This window comes from Oncorhynchus gorbuscha, linkage group LG18 (assembly GCF_021184085.1).
Source record: "Oncorhynchus gorbuscha isolate QuinsamMale2020 ecotype Even-year linkage group LG18, OgorEven_v1.0, whole genome shotgun sequence".
Classification (NCBI taxonomy): domain Eukaryota; kingdom Metazoa; phylum Chordata; class Actinopteri; order Salmoniformes; family Salmonidae; genus Oncorhynchus; species Oncorhynchus gorbuscha.
Window position 1 is genome coordinate 30,106,603 of NC_060190.1, and position 15,329 is coordinate 30,121,931.

General features: G+C 41.9%; 1 protein-coding gene across 3 annotated transcripts in view; it reads right to left on the reverse strand.

Moving 5' to 3' along the window:
- The window catches only part of LOC124003767 (solute carrier family 12 member 5-like), a 328,893-nt gene that overhangs the window by 107,422 nt on the left and 206,142 nt on the right, over positions 1 to 15,329 (reverse strand). For all 3 annotated transcript variants that reach the window (XM_046312326.1, XM_046312327.1, XM_046312328.1), the window contains exons 3-4: positions 13,043 to 13,183; positions 4,593 to 4,739 (exon numbers count right to left, since the gene is read on the reverse strand). In XM_046312326.1, coding sequence (XP_046168282.1) covers positions 4,593 to 4,739; positions 13,043 to 13,183 — 288 coding nt within the window. The remainder of the gene's footprint in view (positions 1 to 4,592; positions 4,740 to 13,042; positions 13,184 to 15,329) is intronic.

Consider the following 15,329-nt stretch of genomic DNA (forward strand, 5'->3'; position numbering starts at 1 on the left):
ATTAGACTATACAGTGCCTTGCAAAATAATTCATCCCCCTTGTTTTGTTCTCCTATTTTGTTGCATAACAACCTGTAATTTAAATGGATTTTGTAATGGACATACACAAAATAGTTCAAGTTGGTGAAGGGAAATTTAAAAAATAACTTGTTTATTTTTTAAAACAAAAATTCATAACAGAAAAGCGGTGTGTGCATATGTATTCATCCCCTTTGCTATGAAGCCCCTAAATAAGATATGGTGCAACCAATTACCTTCAGAAGTCACAAAGTTAGTTAAATAAAGTCCACCTGTGTGCAATCTAAGTGTCACATGATCTGTCACATGATCTCAGTATATTTACACCTGTTCTGAAACGAACCAGTGTTTGCAAAACCACTAAGCAAGGGGCACCACCAAGCAAGCGGCACCATAAAGACCAAGTAGCTCTCCAAATAGGTCAGGGATACCGTTGTGGAGAAGTACAGGGTTGGGTTATAAAAAAATATCAGAAACTTTGAACATCGCACGGAGCACCATTAAATCCATTATTAAAAAAATTGCATGCTCACCCAAAACTTGAGACATCTGTGGCATTGTGCAAAACTGCACATTTTAGAGTTGTCCCCAGCACAAGGTGCACATGTGTAATAATCATGCTGTTTAATCAGTTTTGTGATATGCCACACCTGTCAGGTGGATAGATTATCTTGACAAACGATCAAATGCTCACTAACAGGGATGTAATCACATTTGTGTACAAAATTTGAGATAAATAAGCTTCTTGTGCGTATGGAACATTTCTGGGATCTTTTACTTAAACTCATGAAACATGGGACCAGCACTTTACATGTTGCGTTTACATTTTTGTTCAGTCTAATATTCGGTTGCTTTTAAACAAGCCATGAATAAACTTGAAATCGCATTTCGTGGGATCAAAACCGAAGTCAAACCCATAGAGAGAAGATTGGCGCTGACATGAGTTGACATGTTTGCAATAAAATGGGGTCTACTGGGATATGTAAGTGCACCTCCTCTCTTTGGCAGTACAGAATGAGAATCATGCATCGAGGTCATTCATGAGAAATCAATGTGATGTACTGTATTATGACAAACACATGTCAAACCCAATCATATTGCAGCTGGCACTGCTCAGTGACACCTTGTTCGGTGCTAAGGGCATAGCACTAAAAATGGTTGTGCTGACAATAGAGGCTAGGAAACATTGTCACTTTTTAAAAAACTGTTCACCTCTTAACCATCCAGTTTGTTATTATAAAAGGAAAGTTCTTAATGGGCTACGTAGCCGAGTAAAGGTTATGTTAATATATATGTTAAAAAAAATACAGTGCCTTCAGAAAGTATTCATACCCCTTGACCTATTCCACATTTTGTTGTGTTACAGCCTGAATTCAAAATTTATCAAATTGATTATTTTTCTCTCACCCACCAACAGACAATACCTCATAATGACAAAGTGAAAGCATGTTTTAGGACAATTTAGCAAATTATTTGAAAATTAAATACGGAAATATCTAATTTACATAAATATTCACAGCCCTGAGTCAATACATGTTAGAATCACCTTTGGCAGCGATTACAGCTGTGAGTCTTTATGGGTAAGTCTTAAGAGCTTTGCACACCTCTGATGTACAATATTTGCATTTTATTATTTTTAAAATTCTTCAAGCTCTGTCAAGTTGGTTTTTGATCATTGCTCGACAGCTATTTTCAAGTCTTGACATAGATTTTAAATCCGATTTAATTCAAAATTGTAACTAGGGCACTCAGAAACATTCAATGTCATCTTGGTAAGCAACTGCAGTGTATATTTGGCCTTGTGTTTTAGGTTATTATTTGTCTCCCAGTGTCTGTTCGAGAGCAGACTGAACCAGGTTTTCCACTAGGATTTTGCCTGTGCTTGGCTCTATTCCATTCATTTTTATCCCAAAACAAAATCCCTAGTTTTTGCCGATGACAAGCATACCCTTGACATGATGCAGCCTCCACCATGCTTGAAAATATGGAGAGTGGTACTCACTAATGTTGTGTTGTGTTGTATTTGCCCCAAATATAACGTTTGATTTCAGGACATAAAGTTTGTTTCTTGTATACTTTAGTGCCTTATTGAAAACAGAGTGCATGTTTTGGAATAGCTTCCTTCTTTTCACTCTGTCATTTTGGTTAGTATTGTGGAGTAACTACAATGTTGTTGATCCATCTCTTATCACAGTCATTAAACTCTGTAACTGTTTTAAAGTCACCATTGGCCTCATAGTGAAATCCCTGAGCGGTTTCCTTCCTCTTCGGCAACTGAGTTAGGAAGGATGCCTGTATCTTAGTAGTGACTGGGTGTATTGATACACTATCCAAATGATTTGTAATTATTAACTTCACCATGCTCAAAGGGATATTCATTGTCTGCTTTGTTTTACCCATCTACCATTTACCCATCTTTGTGAGGCATTGGAAAATCTCACTGGTCTTTGTGGTTGAATCTGTGTTTGAAATGTAATGCTCGACTGAGGGACCTTACAGATGTGTGGGGTACAGAACTGTATGTGTGGGGTACAGAGATGAGGTAGTCATTAAACAATCAGTCCATGCAATTTATTATATGACTTGTTAAGTAAATGTGTACTTCTGAACTTATTTAGGCTTGCCATAGTAAAGTGGTTGAATACTTATTGACTCAAGACATTTCAGCTTTTCATTTACTGTATATTTAATTTGTTAAAAAATAAATAAAAAAGGAATTACACTTTGACATTATAAGGTATTGTGGTTAGGCCAGTGTAATTTATACATGTTTTATTTAGCCTGTAACTCAACAAAATGTGGAAAAAGTCGAGAGGTGTACATACTTTCTGAAGGCACTGTAGTTCGGGTGAAACAGCACATGAAGACATTAACAAGGGAGCATAGGCTTTAGCTCATCAGTCTAATACAGTCTAGCATGCAGTCCACCCCCAAATTCAACCCCCAAACCCATGAGTAACACAGACACAGTGAGGCTGCTGCCTACATACAGACTTGAAATCATTTGCCACTTTAATAAATGGATCACTAGTCACTTTAATAATCCCACTTTAATAATGTTTACATATCTTGTATTACTCATCTCATATGTATATACTGTAATTTATACCATCTATTGCATCTTGCCTATGCTGCTCGGTCATTGCTCATCCATATATTTATATGTATATATTCTTATTCAATTAATTTACTTAGATTTGTGTGTATTAGGTAGTTGTTGTGGAATTGTTAGATTACTTATTAGATATTGCTGCACTGATCTGAAAGACACTTACAGTGTAACAGCATATGAAGGCTTTTTTAAATATTCACTTAAAATGAAGCAAGGATATGCATAGTCTTGATACCATTTGAAGGGAAACACTTTGAAGTTTGTGGAAATGTGAAATTCATGTAGGAGAATATACTTGGGGCGGCAGGGTAGCCTAGTGGTTAGAGTGTTGGACTAGTAACTGGAAGGTTGCAAGTTCAACCCCCAAGCTGACAAGGTACAAATCTGTCGTTCTGCCCCTGAACAGACAGTTAAACCACTGTTCCTAGGCCGTCATTGAAAATAAGAATTTGTTCTTAACTGACTTGCCTCGTTAAATAAAGGTAAATATAACACATTAGATCTGGTAAAAGATAATGGTAATTTTTTTTGTTCCATCATCTTTGAAATGCAAGAGAAAGGCCATTCTTTCAGATAGGAGTCTAGGTGTAATATAGCTTTTGGCCACCAGATGAGAGCAGTGTGTGTGGAAAGTTTCAGACTGATCGAGGGAAGAATTACATTACTGCACAATATTTTGTATCAAGTCTGCCAGGAGTTTGCCCAAATGTGCTGAATTGGTCAATTGATACATTTTAAAGTACATAACTATAGAAAACATACAAAAATGCTATGGTAATAAAAAATGTAAGCTTACACACTCCCAGGAGTGTCATACATGATGGATCATTAGCTTATACACTAACTTTCACACATCTAGATGGCCGGGCGGGGTGGGTGTGGAGCCAGAGACAGCAGTGGGGTCAAACTGTAGACCCCAGTTCCTACATTTGAACATAAGAATGGATTTTATCAAACAAAATTATGCTACATTTTATCTCTGGGATGACAAATCAGAGCAAGATTACTGAATGTAAGTAGATTATTTACCTTCAGAGGTGAATGTATCAAACCAGTTGCCGTGATATTTTTTTTAAATCCTCAAACAGGAGCATGGTATTTTTTGAGTGTAATAGCTACTGTTAATTGGACACTGCAGTTAGATTAACAAGAATTTAAGTTTTCTGCCCATATCAGACATGACTATGTCCCGGAATTCTAGTCACATTAGCGCACGCTAGCAACAACCGTCCCGGTTAAGGGACACTCATCCTATAGAGGTTAGAATGCCTAGACTTTAGCTAACACAGTCTAATTATATGCAGGCAGGGATGGAAGTTAAGGATTTTGGGCACTGGCCAGCCAGGCTAGTAGACTGCAATTTGTACTAATGTGGTCTAAAAAGTACTAGCCACAGGCTAGCGTGCTAACTTAATTTCCATCCCTGCATGTAGGTGTCTCAGATTCGAACACAGGTACTTACAGTGGAACAGCACATGAAGACGATGATGAATGAGCCAATGACTCCTCCGATGCCGACCATCCAGGTCATCCGCAGGAACAGGATCACCCCGAAGATGTTCTGGATGCAGGGGAGGTACACTCCCATCAGGGTCCCCAGCGCTGGAGCCTGATTGGAGGGGAAGAGGAAGTGGACACACACTTTAGGTACATGGGGTCTTTAATGACTGGATTATTATATGATTTTGTAACAGAAATGGATGTGTGAACTACGCGACAAGTAACCATAGCCAAGGATTTCTCATACGAGAATTTCAGGGAACCCTGTGAATTCTGGGAAAGTTACAACCCTACACAGTCCACTAGGACTACAGCACCACCAAGAGTCAGTGAGTAATTCTTACCCCGGGTGCAATATGGCAGTCTATTAAAATCACTCTGATACTATTCTGTTTTTCCATATAGTATTTGTACATTTTCTTTCCTCCCATGGGAATGAATTGTCTAGGAGCTGGATGGCACATTGACAGAGTTTCAAGGCCAACCCATGGACTGCAATTACTGATACTAGATGGGCGGAGAGGCTCTGTGTTGTTTGCTAGATTTATTCATGGGCAGTTTCTCCTCCTGTTTTTTTGGGATGTGTTTTATGTGGCGTGTGTGTTTGTGGGGCTGTATGTGTGTATGTGTGTGCATACGGGCATGGTTGGCTAGGCGTGTGTGCGTGTGTGTACGTGTGAGTGTGTTACAGTTGAAGTGCGCCACAGTTGACCCCCCATGCATAATGGAGTCATATTCATTTCCAGCTCAAGGACAACTTGGTCCAATAAAACATAATTGTCCCAATATCCAGTGGTGATCCTAAGTGAGTGAACAGACCCTCGCTGGCAATTTCTTATGAGATTTCAAATCAAAGACTAGGGGTGCATCTCAGCACTTTTACTTGGAATGCATAACCAAAGTCTCTGGGGGGAAATAGTGAGGAAATTAGTTCAAAATGGGTGGAACACAGCTTCCTTGCAGAAAGAATCATTTATGATATGCTCTTGATAATGTAAAAATCACTGTAAATGTCAAACTTCAAAATCATACTCCATGACAATTAACCTCAATTGAGGCAATTCAATAGATATAATTACAGCACAATCTGTCATTTTAAATGGCTGTGACATCCACAGAAATTTAATCACTAGAACTTGAAGTCCCTTAACAAGTCAATGATGTCACAATTCTTGGACTGGTGGCTATTTAGGTTATACCCATAGGAGTAAAGCTCGGTCGAAAATATACAGGTTACAATAGCGTCGTCACAAATCTGTGACCAGCACCGTTGCAAGCAACCAGTGCCGTTGCTGACTCGCATTGCTGGTCCCGTTGTTGCAAAGAGTTATGAGATATCAGAAACCCGTTGTCTTAATGTTTGTCATCTTCAACCTAGGAGTAAAGCAGGAAGTAGTCCCAGGAGGAAGGCCTACTCTAGTGATTCTATTTCTATGGTGACATCGCTGCTAGTCTGATGAATAGGCTCGATGAGGATGTGAAGAGGGCTGGCCGACAACTCTTTTAAAATAGGCTTATCTACAGACATGGTTTTTGCTGTGTCAATCTGGTGTGTACCTGTAAGTGTTGTGAAGCAGTAATGGCTTTAAGGGAAGTCATTGTCCAATATGAAGCTGAAAGTGATGACAAAAATACCTTGAGAACACAACAGGACGAGATGGTTGCAAGGTTTCTTGAGCATAATGTTAACTTTGATACTTTAATGCTTCTTAACTGCAATTCTGAGAGTTTCCCAGGCCTGGGGGGGGGCACTGACTAATGCGAGAGAACATGCCTGGGGCTTGAACTGGCAGCAGCTGTTGAGTTGAGAAAGTAGACTTTTTAATTCAATCATCTACGAGAAATAAAAGGGCATCCTGATGAATTCCTGACCTGAAATGAATATTAAGCGTGCAAATTCTGGGTCTGATATAATTTGATTTGAAAAGCTGAATAAGAGCCTGTTTGGAGAGTCTTAAAAAGTCACACAAAACATAATTATTTTCTCATTTTCCCGAGGAACAACAAGCCAAGTGTACACGCAGAGTTCCAATTAGAATGCTCATCACTTGAGAAATGCTGCTGAAACTGTGCAGACAATGTTACATTGCCTGCAAACCTGTAGACTAGGTTTAGTCGAGCGGGATTGTGCAGTCCTGTGGCAGCCAGGAGACCCGGGTCTGAATCCAGTTTGTTAAACATATTATGTTGTTCTGTATCAAACCTGACCACTGAGAGTATTAGTCAAATATATCTTCCACACCAATGTGGTAAAGTACTCTAGTAAAGTAGGCTGGAGTAATCCTGAATTATGGTTCATCTGGGCCAAATCCTTATTTTGTAAATCAAGGTAAGATTCAGCCACATATGTTTTGCGGAACCTCTTCTTCTAGCCTATTTCCCCCTGTCAATATTTTGCCCGTTATGGGACGCCATACAGTACTCAGGGGCTGACACTAGCTGACCTGTTTTTGTTCATCTCCCTCTGTTGGTTTTTATCTGACAGTTCACCTAACATCTATTCTTTGAAAACCTATTTTACACCCGCAAGCAACACCAAAAGGATGATTTATACTGGGAATTTTGTTCACCTTTAATCAATGATCAAAACCACGCATTCTCACCTTCCACATGGGAACGGCGAAGAACAAACATCAGTCCATCTTTGTCATCTCTCTCTCTCCTTATGGTAATGACTCTCACAGTTTGCCTGGGGTCTGGCTTATGCAAATGAGAGAGCTGCTGTGGCTGTGCCCTTCAGTGTGCAGTGTGTGGCAAGAATCTCAATAAAGTTGTTTTCTATTCCGAATTCAAACTCTAAAAGTTCCCTAGGCTTTCCACTTATTTAGAGATGGCTGTCAGATTTTTGTGTCTTGACTTTTGTCAGAATGGAATTTGCTTTTTCAAATAATTGAATGGCATCTGGGTTTTGCAATTATCATACTTTTATTTTTGCCTCCTTCAAATTTTATAGGCTACATTCCATTTCACCAATACAACATTTCCAGAAACAGCTCCAGTTTTTAGATGAATACACGTTGCATGGTTAATAGTGATTTCAATATGGGGGCAGTGGTACTGTTTAAAGTTATTATGTAATAGGTTGAATTTTTATGAGCTTTAATGGATTTGATGGATTTGTTTTGACCTTTCCCCTATGCTAAATGAGTGAAAGATACACCGAAAGGTAGATCCTAGAATGTTTGTTTGGTCTAAACAAAAAATGTGATTAAAATATACATGACATATGGCTGAAATATTTTCTTTTAAATCCAAATTATGCATTATGCAAATTATGCATTTTTTTTATCAAGCACAGAATATTAAATGATCAAATGAGAGCCAACATTTGTCATTATAAATCCACGTTTTTTTCCCCCAACTTTACACCACTTTCATCCATCTTTCATCCACTCTTTAACATGGCTATAATTAAGAACATAGAATTTCTATGAACTTCCATACAAGTGGCTGGGCTATAGTCGCTTCAGAGGCGTATGTAATATACAATATACTCCAGGTGTAGTGGGCTGAAAGTTCACCTTCCATCTGTACTTTGGTGTAGAGTTGAAAAACTGCTGTAAATCGCTGTCCCTGCAGAAACATGATCAGGGGACTATAGCCGGAGTATAGGGGTCAGATTCTAATAACATTTACTGTACGTTACTAGTGACAATACTGTATCCATTCATTTACATAGCACACAATAGTGTGTAACAAATCACACGAGAGAGGCGCCCAAGATTAAATGTATTTTCTATAGGTACTACGATGTTGAATGATGCAGCGCTTTGCTAGCTTCTTGTCCTTTGCGCAACCACTCTGTTTGAGGGCGGTCAAATGAACAGAGCGCCCCTCTACAAAAAAGTATCTGAAGAGTACTCGTAACTTCTGATTTCCCCTGTTGACCTTTATGTATGGTGTCCATATTAGGACAATCCTCAGACTGTCCTAACATGGACACCGTATTAATGTGTCCAAACACTCAACCGGAGCACATCTTAAATCAGTGAAAACAAGCTACAGTGTAACTGTGAATTCCATTTGATAGCTGCGTCATTATTCCCTCTAATACCCTTTTCACACTACTGAACTGAGCCGTGCTGGTTAGGCATCCACCATAGTTCCTAGAATCGCGCTGGAAAGGACCATGTGAAAACAAAATATCCAAACCAGGGCAGTATGGGCCCTTGTCAAAAGTAGTGCACTATAAAGGGAATATGGTTCCATTTGGGAAGTCGCCTAGCTACTGTATGTGTATATCAATGGGCTCTTTCTATCTACACTCTATTCTCAACAACACCATTCACACTGGGTGGACAAATACCCATACACAACAAGAACCCACAAAGGTGGAACACAGCAACAATCAAAGTGAGAGATAGCCCTCCCGTAGTTGTTCAGCGCTTCCACACACAGTAGAGCAACACAAAAGACCCTCAGCCCTGCATCTCAGTCTACTGTCGGAGAGGTCTCGATGGCTAACAATACACAATATATCCCTGCAGAAACATATACCCAGATTGGAAAAAAGCTGTGAAAATTGCTATCTACAAGCTTCAACACTGTTTACAACATAGGGTTATTTGTTAACTTTCTGTCCCAAATGGCACCTTATTCCCTCGACAGTGCAGCCACTTGAGTGCAGCCACCTGAGAGCATTATGTAGGGAATAGGGTGCCATTTGGGACACACGCAGGGTCTCAGTAAGATTATTATAAAGCTACCAGGCAGATAGACAGTGAGCATGTCCTGTAGCCTACACAATAATAATGAACAAGAATACACTTGTTGAGATTGGCCAAAATGCCACAAGATTGGGAAGAAAAAAACGTATTGAAAAACAAAAAAAATAATGTGTCTACATTGAGAAGTAGCCACAGCAGATGGGACACTTGTTTCTATTGAATTACTCCGTATGGGGGATCCAATGGCTCTAATTTAGGGAGCTCCACTTCCATTCACATTCAATTGGCATTTCATTCCCGGACCTAGACTTCTAGAATCGGGAGAACTAGTGAGGCCCAATAGAAAATCGGCTGGTGATTTCCCTCTGGACCGTTGGAGCTGGAACAGTCGTGAACGGAGAAAGCGGCGACTGCGTTGCCACTACGGGTTGGCGCCGCGGTGTTGAGAAGAGACAGCTGCCCCACGACCCCCTGGGATACGCAGTCAGCCCAGTGCTATCTGGCTCAGGTGTGGTGGTCCCACAGCAGGCTCCACCTCCTGCCAACCCCCTTCCCCCCGCTCATAACAGCTGCTTCAGAACCAGCTCTCTGCCACCTTGCTACCCAGGTGCCCCCATCCTCGCCAACCCTTACTCAATCACCCCCTCACTCGACCCTTAGCCACCCCAGCCACCTGAGACCACTCACAGGGCCCTCTTATTCTCCACAGACACAAACACTGGAGGCCGATAAGGATTCTTTACAAATGCACCCTTCATGGCCTGGGGTTGTTTAGCTGTTAGGGTCGCTGAATTCAGACCACATGTGTCGGTGTGTATTCTAATCTGGCCCACACCCTTCTGACACAAACCCTCTTTCAACTTTCTTTATCTCACAGTCTCTATCCAATATAGAAAAATCACTCAAGGAATGGGACTGCTGCCTTCCTTCTTTCGTGTTATGCGAAAGGTTCTACGAGCGCTGTCTACAGATGGTCTCCTAATGTTGTACAGGCTCCTAAACAAAAGCAAAACACGTTTGATATTTATCGTCTCACGCATTGCATAAATGCCATCATGAAAGCCATTAAATGTGCTTCTAGAACTCTGTTAAGTGTTGTGTGTCATGTAGTGTGTAGGCAGCTTCAGAGGATATATAGAGGACTGGTTAAGGCATTTGGACAGCTTTTTCCTGGTATAAGAGATTGGTTTTCGGTGGGGAGAAGGAGATAAATGGGGTCAGGTGAGAGAAGAGGAGAAGAGAAATGAGGAGATGAGGTGAGGGAGGAGGAAAGATGAAGAGAGAAAAAAAAAGGTAGAGGAAAGGAGAGTAAATGGACGACCTAGCTGCAGAGGATGGAACAAGACAAAAACGAGGAGGGGAGATACGGCTGACTGTAAGTCGCTTTGCATAAAAGCGTCTGCTAAATGGCATATATATATATATATATATATATATATATATATATATATATATATATATATATATATATATATATATATATATATATATATATAGGAGAAGAAAGAAGATCTTTTGCTGAGGGGAAAAGAGAAGAGCGGACTTGAACTCACTACTGCAGTAACTGTCTGGAAGAAAGCTGACGTAGCTGGAGGGTATACAGTACTGTACAATTGAGGTGATAATATAGTAAGCAGAGCGAGCACAGATGCTCTACCTCGACTTCTAAAGCAATACAAGTGCTGAGGTGCAAAGAGAGGTGTGGGAAATGGGGGCTAGGAGCTTGCAATGCCATCTTTGCGCTCTGTTGCGCAAACAGGAGTTGACAGGGCTAATGCGTTTCAGCTCAGGTGTGCTGAATTACTAAAGAGGGGAAGAGAGAGAGGAGAGAGGGCACCAAATATCTCCCTCCAAATGTCTGCCTACAGGTGTGGATTAACCCGCTGCACACTGGTCAATGGTGTGTGTGTGTGTGTAGGAGAGAGACAGAGGCAGGGAGAGGTAGAAGAGAGAAGGAGAGGAGAGGGAGTGAGTGAGGTGAGAAGAAGAGGTGTGTGTGTGTGTGTCTATGTGTGTGTGTGTGTGTGTGTGTGTGTGTGTGTGTGTGTGTGTGTGTGTGTGTGTGTGTGTGTGTGTGTGTGTGTGTGTGTGTGTGTGTGTGTGTGTGTGTGTGTGTGTGTGTGTGTGTGTGTGTGTGTGTGTGTGTGTGTGTGTGTGTGTGTGTGTGTGTATTTGTATGTCTATGGTGAATGTGAGAGAGGAAGGGAGAGGAGAGAGAGAGAAAGGGGGAAGGGGGGATGTTTGTGCATGGGTAGAAAAAGTGCCTATGTCTATATGTGCATGTGTGTCATTTAGCCAAGTACATAGGAAGAACATGAAGTGCTGCAGGCCAGAATTATTACTAAATGGTCATTCCTGCTTGCTGGAATATTCTGCTACAGGATAGCAATGAATACTGTTTCGTTTTAACCCTACTGTTTGCTAAGTAGGGGCATATGTAAGCTGTGAAATCTCCATTTAGCTCGATTATCAACACTGTCAAACTGCAGACGGAACTGTAGTACAACATGAAGCAACATTAATCAAGATAATAAATCTTCGCAGGGCTACCGGCATGAATACTAATGCAAGACTGGGGCTTCTAATGAGAAAATGAAGAGGCATTGTAAAACCCAATGACCTGGAAGGAAAGCACCATCAGAGATGGAGATGCAGTATTTTTCACCACACCATCATAATTCTTCCCAATAGCCCCCACAGATTGGGGGAACGGTGTCCATCTTAACCCCGGCAACCTCCAGACTGTTCCCTGATGTCACACGGTATGAAAACCCTCTAATCTCTCTTTTCACACTGCGCCATACAAAACGCCCGGCCTGTCATACTCAATGGGTTGATGATGAAAGGGAGAGAGAGGGAAACAGGAGAGGAGAGAGAAAGGGATCGTTGTTGGAATGACAAACGCCACCGGGATGCCTTAATGAAAAGCCTCTCCTGTTGATGGGGAGATTGCCTTTGGAATGGGCTGCTGATTGGAGAAGCAGCTGCTTGGCGTACCGAGCAGGCTAATTAAGTATCGAAGGGCCGGGGAAGGTGACCGGGAAGATTAGCCTCTGCTGCCCGGCACTTCCATTGGAGGAGTACTGAGTCCGATATATCTATCTCTCAACTCTCTGCTCTAGTCAGCCATTTCCCTGGACTGGTGGGTAGGAGGTTGGTGCAGGGATATAGTGGAAGATAAAAGAAAGTGGCAACTGAAAAGACTGTAACAGTAAGTAACTTAAACGCTAATGCAGAGGAACAGTCCAGGTAAAAAGGACTGACAAAAATGAGAAAGGTAAACAGAGAGCCAGAAAAAATAATCGAGAACCAAATATAGAATGAAACCAAACAGAAATAGATGGGGAAAAACTCAGGGTGAAAATGCTGTGAGTCAGGCTCTGACTGAGTTGTGCTATTTTACAGGTCTGACTGACCAGTGCTGTGTTACAGGTCTTTTCTTTTTTTTAAACCTTTATTTAACTAGGCAAGTCAGTTAAGGACAAATTCTTATTTTCAAGGACAGCCTAGGAACAGTGGGTTAACTGCCTTGTTCAGGGGCAGAACAACATATTTTTACCTTGTCAGCTCAGGGATTTGATCTTGCAACATTTCGGTTGCTAGTCAAACACTCTAACCACTAGGCTACCTGCCGTCTGACTGGCCAGTGTCGTTACAGGTCTGACTGACCAGTGCTGTGTTACTGGTCTGAGTGACCAGTGCTGTATTACTGGTCTGACTGACCTGTGTTGCAATAGCAACTTACCTTGACAGGTTTCTTCTTCTTTTTGTCTTCCTCCTCATTGTCGGCCTCCTCCTCGTGCTCCTTGCTGCCCTGGGGGAGGTTGGAGTAGTTGGCCAGACTACTGAGCATAGACGATACCATGGGACTGGTCTCCATCTCCTCCTGCAAAGCACATTGACACAAACAGGATAACATAACAATTGGTCAATTCCATAATAAAACTGCAGTAGGCAAAGTAGTGAGCATATTGACACAAGATGGATTCACTGCATGATGGATTCCCTGCATGATGGATTCCCTGCATGATGGATTCCCTGCATGATGGATTCCCTGCATGATGGATTCCCTGCATGATGGATTCCCTGCATGATAGATTCCCTGCATGATAGATTCCCTGCATGATAGATTCCCTGCATGATAGATTCCCTGCATGATAGATTCCCTGCATGATAGATTCCCTGCATGATAGATTCCCTGCATGATTGATTCCCTGCATGATGGATTCCCTGCATGATAGATTCCCTGCATGATAGATTCCCTGCATGATGGATTCCCTGCATGATAGATTCCCTGCATGATGGATTCTCTGCATGATGGATTCCCTGCATGATGGATTCCCTGCATGATGGATTCCCTGCATGATAGATTCCCTGCATGATGGATTCCCTGCATGATGGATTCCCTGCATGATAGATTCCCTGCATGATAGATTCCCTGCATGATGGATTCTCTGCATGATGGATTCTCTGCATGATGGATTCCCTGCATGATGGATTCCCTGCATGATGGATTCCCTGCATGATAGATTCCCTGCATGATAGATTCCCTGCATGATAGATTCCCTGCATGATAGATTCCCTGCATGATAGATTCCCTGCATGATAGATTCCCTGCATGATAGATTCCCTGCATGATGGATTCCCTGCATGATAGATTCCCTGCACGATAGATTCCCTGCACGATAGATTCCCTGCATGATAGATTCCCTGCATGATGGATTCCCTGCATGATGGATTCCCTGCATGATAGATTCCCTGCATGATAGATTCCCTGCATGATGGATTCCCTGCATGATAGATTCCCTGCATGATGGATTCTCTGCATGATGGATTCCCTGCATGATGGATTCCCCCTGCATGATGGATTCCCTGCATGATGGATTCCCTGCATGATGGATTCCCTGCATGATAGATTCCCTGCATGATAGATTCCCTGCATGATAGATTCCTGCATGATGGATTCTCTGCATGATGGATTCCCTGCATGATGGATTCCCTGCATGATGGATTCCCTGCATGATAGATTCCCTGCATGATAGATTCCCTGCATGATAGATTCCCTGCATGATAGATTCCCTGCATGATAGATTCCCTGCATGATAGATTCCCTGCATGATATTCCCTGCATTCCCTGCATGATGGATTCCCTGATGGATTCATGATAGATTCCCTGCATGATAGATTCCCTGCATGATAGATTCCCTGCATGATAGATTCCCTGCCTGCATGATAGATTCCCTGCATGATGGATTCCCTGCATGATAGATTCCCTGCATGATAGATTCCCTGCATGATAGATTCCCTGCATGATAGATTCCCTGCATGATAGATTCCCTGCATGATAGATTCCCTGCATGATGGATTCCCTGCATGATGGATTCCCTGCATGATAGATTCCCTGCATGATAGATTCCCTGCATGATAGATTCCCTGCATGATAGATTCCCTGCATGATAGATTCCCTGCATGATAGATTCCCTGCATGATAGATTCCCTGCATGATAGATTCCCTGCATGATAGATTCCCTGCATGATAGATTCCCTGCCCTGCATGATAGATTCCATGATAGATTCCCTGCATGATAGATTCCCCCTGCATGATAGATTCCCTGCATGATAGATTCCCTGCATGATGGATTCCCTGCATGATAGATTCCCTGCATGATGGATTCCCTGCATGATAGATTCCCTGCATGATAGATTCCCTGCATGATAGATTCCCTGCATGATAGATTCCCTGCATGATGGATTCCCTGCATGATAGATTCCCTGCATGATAGATTCCCTGCATGATGGATTCCCTGCATGATAGATTCCCTGCATGATAGATTCCCTGCATGATTCCCTGGATTCCCCTGCATGATGGATTCCCTGCATGATAGATTCCCTGCATGATATTCCCTGCATGATTCCCTGCATGATAGATTCCCTGCATGATAGATTCCCTGCATGATAGATTCCCTGCATGATAGATTCCCTGCATGATAGATTCCCTGCATGATAGATTCCCTGCATGATAGATTCCCTGC